The 10,686-nt window shown below is 38.1% G+C and overlaps 1 protein-coding gene across 7 annotated transcripts in view; it reads left to right on the top strand.

The window, feature by feature from the left end:
* ASCC3 (activating signal cointegrator 1 complex subunit 3) overlaps nucleotides 1–9,886 on the top strand; it is a 247,270-nt gene extending 237,384 nt beyond the window's left edge. For 5 of the 7 annotated variants that reach the window (XM_023762284.1, XM_006098563.3, XM_023762281.1 and 2 more), the window contains 5 exons: nucleotides 855–1,006; nucleotides 3,121–3,268; nucleotides 6,448–6,654; nucleotides 8,821–8,996; nucleotides 9,092–9,886. In XM_023762284.1, the coding sequence (XP_023618052.1) occupies nucleotides 855–1,006; nucleotides 3,121–3,268; nucleotides 6,448–6,654; nucleotides 8,821–8,996; nucleotides 9,092–9,239 (831 nt within the window). In that variant the 3' untranslated portion in view covers nucleotides 9,240–9,886. The remainder of the gene's footprint in view (nucleotides 1–854; nucleotides 1,007–3,120; nucleotides 3,269–6,447; nucleotides 6,655–8,820; nucleotides 8,997–9,091) is intronic. The other 2 variants (XM_023762283.1, XM_023762282.1) reach the window with 1 other exon arrangement.
* The last annotated feature ends 800 nt before the right edge of the window (nucleotides 9,887–10,686 follow it).

Genomic DNA, 10,686 nt, shown 5'->3' with positions numbered 1-10,686 from the left:
TTTCTAAAATCTGCTAATAGATTTTGTACATTTGATAAGTATTTTACTGTTGGTGGGATATTTACTATTAATATGATGTTAATCATGAACTAGGTACATCTAATTTCTCTTACCTTCATCTCTTTATTTCCCAAAATAAGAGAGGACTCTCCTAAAACTATGTAAATAGCTGCCTTGGATCAGGATAGTAATGTCTGTGTCTTTAAGTCAGCATTCTCCGGAATCTAATTTAATTGAAATAGCTTTGCCTGTGTAAACATCTCCTTTGTTTAAATAAGATTTCACTGTTTAGTTTTGCCTTAAGCAAGTGCAGCATTTGTTTGTCCATAAAACATTAGATTAAATGTATAGACTAATATGAATAGCTTCTCATCATCTCAGTGTATCACTGGCAGTGCCCCCTTTGCTAGCATGTGGAGTGTTGTCTTCTTTGGGGGGAGAGTAAATTTTTGGCAAGGAAACCTCCTATCACCTTACCATTATTGATTTTAAATTTGGGAAAGACAGATTTACTATTTTAATGCAGCTGTGAATGGTCTTGATACAGTGAATGATATAGGTATTTGCTCCCAAAGTACACTGAATTTTTCTCTTTGTTTTATTATTGTGTACCAGTGTTATCTGGCTGTCATTGCTGCCCTAAAAAATCTAAAAATGTGCACTTTGTGGGAAGTACTATACAATGAATGCTGTAGGAGATTGTTCCCTTCAATCCAACTCTAGTTTATTTTCTGGTTCCCATTTTCATTATATATTTATGTGTAATGCTTGGGAAATTTTGTGTGTTTGTTTTTTGTTTAAGCTGACATCAGCTCCCATAGTATCCTTGTAACTTGTGCATTTTTCCTGATCAGGCGATGCTCGATGTGACTGCAAACCAGGGATGGCTGGTGACTGCCCTGAACATCACTCACCTGGTTCAGATGGTGATCCAGGGTCGGTGGCTGAAAGAGTCTTCTCTTCTCACAATCCCACACATAGAGCAGCACCATCTTCACATCTTCAGGTAATTGTCAATGTCATTGGACTTGAAATTTCAAAAAATTCATTTCGTTATATGTGTGGTCACTTGGTTTTCAGGTTGTGCCTAGAATGTTGATTCCTCACGGGGAAAATGCCCCCGCTTCCCAGAGGAAGATGGGGCCTCGTGAGGCAACATTCTCACTTGGAATTCGATCCTGTCCCAAGCTGAACTGCAGTTCATTTTAACCTCCTATTAAATTGTTCTCCACTTGCAACATTGGATGCATTTCTGTTTTAACTGTGTTTATTCCTTTACAGTACCAACCTTTATTTTAGAAGATGCTAAACAACTTTGTTGTCTAAAGCAAAATAAATGACCAATTTCTGTTATTGCAGAATAGATTTGAAGAATCTGAAATCCATAGTTCAAACGTAAATTGTGCATCTACAAAATGTCCAAAACTGGGTAGTTATGTATACTAACAGCTCAAGATATAACCTGTGCTTAAAAGATGAGTCTATATTATCATCAAGTTATTTACCCTTAGGTCCTATGTACATGGCTACAAATATTTTAGCAAGGAAAAGAACAGTACACATTACAAGCAAGGTTGGCAATGTTTAAGTGAAAACGTTTCTTTCACACCAACTCAGAGACACTTTGCAGCCAACACGTGGGTTCACAGTCATGGGGACCAGCAGAACAGTCTGACTGAGGTCGCCGTCATGCACCCTCTGCCCCTTGTCAGCCAGACTAGGAGTGGCAGTCATTTGAGACATCTAGATGCAGGTGCCAACCAGCACCTCAGCCACACATGGGGTCTCCTCAGCAAAGTCCCTCAGTTTGTCTCAAGTGGGTTCCAGGGCAGTTGTTTCCGTGATGCTGAGTCCCACCACGGGCTGTCCCTTGGAAAGCAAAAGGCACATTCAGTGAGTGAGCCGCACCAGCAGCTGGTGGCATGAGGGGAAAGCAGATAGCTCATATGTCTGCAGCTCAGTTTCGGGAACCCTTCCAATGTGGTGCTAAGAGTTACGGGAGTTGGGTTTCAGTAGTAAAGCAGACACCTAAGAGTACTTACCCAACTCAGCACGCAAGCCTGTTATGGAAGCTGCTGGGGCCTAGGAGATTTGGTCCACTTCTTACTGTCACCCTGAAAAGTGCTATATTGGTATAATTTTAATTATATGTTTCTTTTTGCTCTACAAATGGCAGATAGGGAATAAGCTGTAGGCGTGCTACATTCTTGGGATTGGCGCTATTTATACTGTAAATATTCCCAAAATGTACTTTATTAAATCTTACATTCCCAACTATTTACAATGAAAACCTATTCAAGTGATTACATTAGAGTCCTTTGCCTGCATCCATTAAAAACATGTCAGGGCTCCAGTTCAGACTTGAACCACGTAGCAGCATTGGTGCACATTAGTGCTTTCTGCTAACCTGCTGTCTGCAAACCTCACTATTCACCGAGCTCAGATATGATTTACCCATTTTATGTAGTGATAGTGATACTGACTTGGATTGACAATCTTAAAGAATGCAGGCTGGCCCCTGACCGGTTTGGCTCAGTGGATAGAGCGTCAGCCTGCGGACTGAAAGGTCCCAGGTTCGACTCCGGTTAAGGGCATGCACCTTGGTTGTGGGCACATACCCAGTAGGGAGTGTGCAGGAGGCAGCTGATCGATGTTTCTCTCTCATCGATGTTTCTAACTCTCTATCCCTCTCCCTTCCTCTCTGTAAAAAATCAATAAAATATATATTAAAAAAAAAAAAAAAAGAATGCAGGCTGGCCCTGGCCAGGTGGCTCAGTTGGTTGGAGCATCCTCCCATTCACCAAAAAGTTTCAGCTTCTATTTTCTGTCAGGGCACATACGTGGGTTGCGGGTTTGATTACCCATTAGGGCGCATACAGGAGGCAACTGATCAATGTTATTCTTCCTTTCCCTTTCTCTCTCTCTCTCTAGAAATCAGTGAAAGTATATCCTCAGATGAGGATTTAAAAAAAAAAAGAATGCAAGCTGATTTTGACACCAATAACGGCATTTTAAATACATGTTTTTAAAAACTATTCAAATTTTATAAGCCATCATTGTCAGAAAATCTCATTCGTGCTACGAAAGAATGATTTGGTTGGTGTTGGTATTATTTTTTAGGAAATGGAGCCCAGGTGTGAAGGGTCCACGTGTGGGTGGCCCTGGCTTCATCGAGTGCCTTCCTGAACTGATCCACGCCTGTGGAGGGAAGGAGCAGGTGTTCAGCTCCATGATAGAAAATGAGCTGCCGGCCCCAAAAATGAAGCAGGTAAGACCTTCCATGTTTTGAAGCTCCTTTACTCTGGGAATTTATACCAGGAGTTTTTTTTTAACTTAGAGCATTGGTTATTGGAGTCAGACTCACCTGGATTTAAATTCTGTCCACCATTTACCAGCCATGATTATGAATATGAAACAACACACCTGTCTCATAAAGTTCTTGTGAAAATTAAGCAGCATGTTTTTATGTAAACTGCTTCATGTAGTTCTTGATATAGAGAGCTCAATAATGATATTAAAAATAATGACAGTATCAGTAATTAGAAGGAGCATTGGCATTATCAGGAGTCGTTTCAGTAGCTGGCTGAGAAAAGTCCAGTACAGCTTGTCCTTCACTAAGCTGCGTGACCGGGCGCACTCCTCGCCCCTTCAGCACATCATTACATAAAAGGGTACGGTCTTTTTTTTTTTTTTAGTTTTATTCATTTCAAACGGGCCGGATCCGGCCCGCAGGCCGTAGTTTGCCCACGGCTGTTCTAAAGTATTCCTTCAAATAAACTCCTCATTTCTATACCATATAACTTAGATGGAAAACTAAATCTGTGTTGTGAAAAACAATATAAGTCATCTCTCCAAACCATCTTTGGAAAGGCCAAAAATATGAATGAATGATGCCAGAAATATTTGGCATATCTAGACCTTTAAGTCTTAAGCAGTTTTACCCTAAACGTGTCAAAGTAAGCATTCAGGATTTGTAACATAATTAACACACTGACTTGTAAATGCAGGTATTAAAATAAAGAAACTTCTAAACCATGTCATTTTTCCCCCCAGTAGAACTGATTTTTGAGCAAGACTTGGAAAAAGTGTAACAGGCATTAAAGTCTGATTGTTCAATTTCTGTTGAACCCAAAATTGGCACCAAAAACTATTTAAATATTCATAATAAGTTCTTACCTTTCTAACTAAATTACCATCAAAATTATGAATAAAAACAATGTATTTAAATCAAAACAAGGCTTCCATTAGCAACAAAGATTTCTAACATAGCATATATTGATTTTAAGCCAAGTTTTAGATGTGATAAAAAATTAGAACATTGTTTTAATTAGTTCAGGGAGAACTCAGAAGTAAACTTACTTAATTTATTTGCATAAATTGCCATTCTGTTATCTTTAAAACCAAATGCAAATTGGCCCAGTCTGATATGATGATGGTTATTTGGCTCAAAAGTGCTTCAATATGCAGAGCAATCTGGTGTTGGCTCTGCAGTGAGGCGATCCCAGGTAACATACAAATCCTGAATTATTCCAGAAATTAGTATGTTTAAAGCATCAATTTAAGTGCTAATTGCAGTAGTAATGAGAAAAAGCAGGACGACTGTGAGATTTGCATCTCCCACCCCATCAGTATGCCTGGAACGGCTGCTGACTGGCAGCGGATTTGGCTGCTAATTAAATAATTGTATGCATGGCAGTGCTCCTGCCTGATTCAATAGATGAAGATTAATCCTCAGATAAATATGTTTGGCTGGTATTGAAATGTCTTAGCAGTTTCTGTAAAAAATAGCTCATGTTTTATATACATATGTGCGTGTGTGTGTACACACACATACACACCCAACAAATATCTCTGTACACACTGAGGGTGAAAAACAATAAGTGCTACAAAAAGAACACCTATGTATAAAAGCCAGAGCCAACTTCTATAAAGTAAAATCCCAATGTGTTGCTAATAATTGAAAACATATACTGTTCACTAACTTAATGGTACATTAAACAAGAAATATGTTACTTTTGTTGTCTCACAAATTTAAATGCTTTATAGAAATTGTGTATTGAAGTGTCTCCTTGGTTACTTTCTACTCTGGCTGGTGTCAGTGAACATCAAGTGGTACATGCAGCTTCTAGATTCTGGAATGACTGGCTCCATCAGGGGAGAGGCCATCATTTGTTACCTTGAAGCACAGTGTAAACAATTCTGTGGCTTGACTATTTAAATATCTATCCCAGGCATAATTTCAGAGTCACATGACAAGTTATAGGATTGGATTAGATTGAAAATTTGCATTGGACTTACACTTTTTTAATTCCTAAGGGGTAGTTTGACTTATCAGGGCTACTTTATTTCAATTTGGTATGCTCAGCAGCACTAAAGTCTTAGCAAACAGGAAATCAAAGCTTCTAAGCAAATCTGTCGTATGTGTTAACAAAATAAAAGGAAAATCAAAATTAAAGTATTCATGTGCTTTTAAAACTAACTTAGATGGGAACTGATAAAAGAGCCATTATATTGAGAAGTTTTCTTCACTGATAGTGCCACATAATTGTAATTGATAGAAAAAGGTGACAATTAATTATCTGAGGACATCAAGTTTATTTTGTTACTTCCTCCTTTCTGGAGACTTAGAAATTCATTCATTCATTCATTCATTCATTTATTCATTCTTTGATGATGAAGTTACTATTTGCATGCCAATTTCTCACAAATATCATTCAATTTAAACAATAAGAATAAAATTGGTATTTTTTACCCCTTTAGTATGTGTCATTTTAATCTGTATTCTCAATATAATGCCAAAAATATATATTTGTTCTTAGAAGGAACCCTGAACTTATAAGGCCCCTTATGATATACACATACAGAAATGTTTTTCTTTCAGAATAAATTTAGAGTATGGACCAAAAAAAAAAAAAAACCGTTTTGTACAATAAGTGGTCAATGGATGTTGCTGTCTGACATCAACAGTTGCATCACATTTTTTGTTACTTTTATATCCCCAAGCAATGCTCTCTTCCTTAGAAGTCACATAAATATTAGAATGGATGCTTCTCTACAACAAACCACAAACCAGCTCAATGACAAACATTTTTAAACTTACTTTTAGTATAGTCAGTAGTCACTCAATATCTAGGAGGGATTTATAATAAAGTGGTCACAAGTTTAGATAATGATTAATTTTTTTAGTTGATTTTAAGAGGACTTTAAACTACAAAGATTAAAAGCACGCTATTTTTGAACACAGTAAGTACAAGAAAAACTGGAAAGTCTGAGCACAAGCTATGGAGTGTGTCAGTGTTGATATCCTGGTATTAATATTATACTTTGGTTTTGGAAAATGCTACCATTGGGGGAATCTAGGCAAATGGTACATAGGTTCTCATTGCACTGACTCTGGACTTAATCAAATTAACTTTCTTTATTATATTTTCTTTTCTTTTTTTTCAGGCGTGGAATTTCCTATCTCACTTACCAGTGATAGATGTTGCCCTCAGTGTCAAAGGCTGGTGGGATGACTCCGAAGGACACAGTGAACTTTCTATCACCACTATGACTTCAGACAAGCGAAATGACCACAGATGGATCAGGTTGCATGCTGATCAGGAGTATGTGCTTCAAGTCAGCCTGCAGAGAGCCCACGTTGGGTTCCACAAGGTATAGTGTTTGGTTTCCATTCTCAAATGCTTCACACCAGACACCAGCGTGTGGCACCCCACATATCTTTTCCCTTACTAATGCATCCGTGTCATTCATGAATCCCTCTTTCTCAACTGGCCTCACTCAGTTCTCCTCATGTGCCAGTGTTCAACCCCAGAATATCGACCTTACATGATAGTATGTTGCTGGGGGACTGTTCTCAAAATATGGCCCATAGACACAGTCCAACAGAATTTCCCGGAGTGCCTTTAAGAGCAGATTCCTTGGCCCTCCTCCAGACTGTCTGCATCAGCAGCTCAGGAGGGAGGATCTCAAAATCTGGACTTCTGCCCATCACCCCAGATGACTTTTTAAGGACATGAAAGCTCGAAAAGCACTGCCCTAGAAGCACTTTGTTCTGTGGGAACCACGTTGGGCTGGATGCAGATGACAGCAACGCTTTACCACCAGCTCCATGAATTTGAATAAGACACTAAGCTTTTCTGTGCCTCAGTTGCCACATCTGCCTCTTCCTCCCTCATAATGCATATGAGAGGGCTTTGTCAGTGTTCATGCAGGCCAGAGATGTACAGTACTTTTATTTGCAATTACTGCACTCTTTTCTGTTGCCTGTGACCATCAAAATTAATCATTTGGTACTCTGAGACTATTAGTGCATCATATGTGGCCAGATTGGGTTTTGAAATAACCATGATAATTGAAATAAGAAAGACTTTGCCTTCTCTTGGGCCAAGTGGAGTCGGGGGCTTTCCTGCATCTGGGATAAGCCACAGGAGTGGGGCTGTGGTGCTCCAGTACTGTCTTCTGTTCTCACACATCGCCTGGTGAGAAACTTTCTCCTGTTACAACGTCCCTTCAGTAATGTGGCTTCAAGTCCCACCTTGTTTGATATTTAATTCTAAAATCGGTCCCTGTGAGTATGAACCGATTGGCCTCTGGCATTTCAGAGTCTTTAATATGAGAATGTCTAGATGAGTTAGTAGATCCCAACTTACAAAAAAAAAAAAATCATACAGGTAAAATCATGGGGAAAACCTATGACTTTTTTTTTTAACCTTAATATTGCTACTTAAAAATTAGATTCAATCATGCCAAAATAAACCCTTTTAAATTTTTTTAACAACTGTGTTTTTTGTGTGTTTTTTAAAAAATATTTTATTGATTTTTTACAGAGAGGAAGGGAGAGGGATAGAGAGTTAGAAACATCAATGAGAGAGAAACATCGATCAGCTGCCTCCTCCACACTCCCCACTGGGGATGTGCCTGCAACCAAGGTACATGCCCTTGACCGGAACCAAACCTGGGACCCTTGAGTCTGCAGGCTGATGCTCTATCCACTGAGCCAAACCGGTTAGGGCAACCCTTTTAATTTTGTTTGTAAATGCTGGAAAAATACATTATTCTCCATGCTGTCTTTTAAAATGCCTTAAGTAAAACATGTCCCTCCAAAATCTTGAATGAAGCCTGATCAGGAGCTTGTCATTATTAATACATGTCTTTATTAGCACTTTTTATACCATGATGTCATTGTCTTACAGATTCACTAGAATAATCATGTATTTTATAATCTTGATTTAAAATAAAGACTTCAAGTGCTGTCAATATGGTGATATCTAATCTTGGATTGTGGTGATTAATATATCTTACAAATTGCTTGGCTTATAATTTTTCATTCCTCGGAGAAAGTATTTTTTAATATTCTATTAGAATGTGTTTTTATTGTGTATGAGTGTTAGTCTTGGGTGGTGTAGTGCTTATTTTTTTGAAGTCTAGAATCTAGTCTTGATTGCCTCCCCCCCCCCGCCAAGTATCAGTTTCTTGTGAATACATCTTTGGAAAATTTGGTTAACCTGGTTTATCTCAGTTTGTTCATCTTCAAATTGGATATTAATATTATTTATGAAAGTTTACTAAATTAGTGTCAAGATTCAGGGCTTTCTGTTCTGAGCCAAAATGCCCTGGTAATTATAGCCACAAAGTAGTATTTTGAGGATTTTGAAAAAAGATAAGTGATAGCATATCCAAGACACCGAACCAGAAAATTAAAAACATCCCAGATAGATAGACTGAAATGTGTAGATTTATGGCCTTTTAATCACAACCAAGTGGTATAGAAAGTCCAGAAATTATTAATGCTTTATCTTTTTCTTTGCTGGTTTACAGGGAAAGCAAGACAACCATGCAGTTGCCCCTCGGTTCCCCAAATCAAAAGATGAAGGATGGTTTTTGATATTAGGAGAAGTGGATAAGAGAGAACTTATTGCTTTGAAAAGAGTAGGATATGTTCGAAATCATCATGTCGCTTCCATCTCCTTTTATACCCCAGAAGCACCAGGAAGGTAAGCAGAACCTTACCACCAAAATTCTGAAAGAATGGAATATGACTGTGATTGGCAAGGGGGTTTGACATCTTTGTTCTATTTTTCTATTGTAGGTATATCTACACCCTGTATTTAATGAGCGACTGCTACCTTGGCCTGGACCAGCAGTACGACATTCATCTCAACGTCACACCAGCGAGCATTTCTGCACAGGTCAACGAGGAGATCTCCGATGCCTTGACCGACCTGACAGTGAAGTAACCTGACCCCAGCAGTTATTTGAAAGAAGTGGTTAAGGAGTCTGGCTGTTTAGTCACCTAGACAGAGTCGAATTACTTGATGTTTGCCTTGGTGGAATCAACTTCTGACCTCAGGACACCCAGGAAATTGACAGGAGCTGCAGTCAGTTTCAACACAAGTTAACTGCGGTGGCCTTTTTAACAAATGTTGCCTTTTATAATGTTGTCTTCATGGATTTTCTTATATGTAAAATCAATACTCCTGTAGGAGAATCAATTTGTGTATATTGCAACTATATATAGGAATTATCAAACAAATTTCACATTGCACAGTGTACTGTTTACAAGAATATTAGCTTCTTTTTTTTTCTAAGGAAAACTACACTGAGATGTGACAGTGTTAGAATTTATTGTGACAGATTTCTAATCCTGAAGCATAAAGTATGTAAGATACCTGTATGGTGGCACACATTGTGTCTTGTTAACAAACTTTATACTTTGCCACATGTAGAAATGATTTCCAGAATTTCTTATAGTCGTAAATGTTAATAATATAGAGGTAAAATCACATTATAGAGCTCAATGATGAAAACAGAATATACTGACCTTCGAAAATGTAGATACTGTAACTAGTGGAAATAAAATATTTAGATCGCCACTTGAAGACAAGCTGACTCAGTTATTCCTCCTGCTTTTTCTCCATCATATTACTTACTCTTCTGTTCTTATTCCCTTCTATGTCAAAACTTCACTTCCACTTTTTTTCTGAAATATTTATTTACACAAGGAGAGAAGTATAGTGCAATTTGTGTTGAATCATGTACAGACCACTCTTTGACTTTACCTTCTTCAGGATGGCTCCTAGGCAAACAGAAAATTTTCAACCCCTACAGGTAGGTTTTTACCTGTGATGAAGGAAATTTTAAAAGGCTTTCTGAAACCAGAACATATTGCTTGTGTTTACCACCTTCTCCATGCTAAAAAAAAAAAAGAGAGAGAGAGAGAGAGAGAAAGGAAGAAAGAAAAAAAGATAAGAAATATGGTGTGTGGGTACCAGGTATTTACTTCCCAAAATTAAATCTAAATAACTTGTGACCACACCAAGGTCATGAGTTGTCTGAAGTTCACTTCATGTAAAGAGGTCTTCCTGCTTTTTCTTTGGCCGTTTATTTTCTAATTAAAATTCATACCTTAGCCACTTACTTCTCCAGTCCATACAGGAACCTGAGGAGAAACAATGTCGTAGTCTTCATGTTTATCAATGCCATTTCTTTTAGCGAGCAGGTAGGTTTGGGGAGCTAGAAGATCTGTTTCGCCAGACATGTGACACAGGCCCTGGGACCAATAAGAAAGAATTCTGTTATGTCCATTACTGAAAGGAAAAATAATGTGACTAGTTAAACTTAATCTCAAGTCAAAAGAGATTAGTTCACAACAAGCTGCAGAAGGCACTAGTAAGGTAAGGTACA

This window comes from Myotis lucifugus, unplaced genomic scaffold, assembly GCF_000147115.1.
Source record: "Myotis lucifugus unplaced genomic scaffold, Myoluc2.0 scaffold_240, whole genome shotgun sequence".
Lineage (NCBI taxonomy): Eukaryota > Metazoa > Chordata > Mammalia > Chiroptera > Vespertilionidae > Myotis > Myotis lucifugus.
The sequence above is the reverse complement of the archived record's forward strand: the minus strand, read 5'-3'. Positions and strand labels throughout refer to the sequence as shown.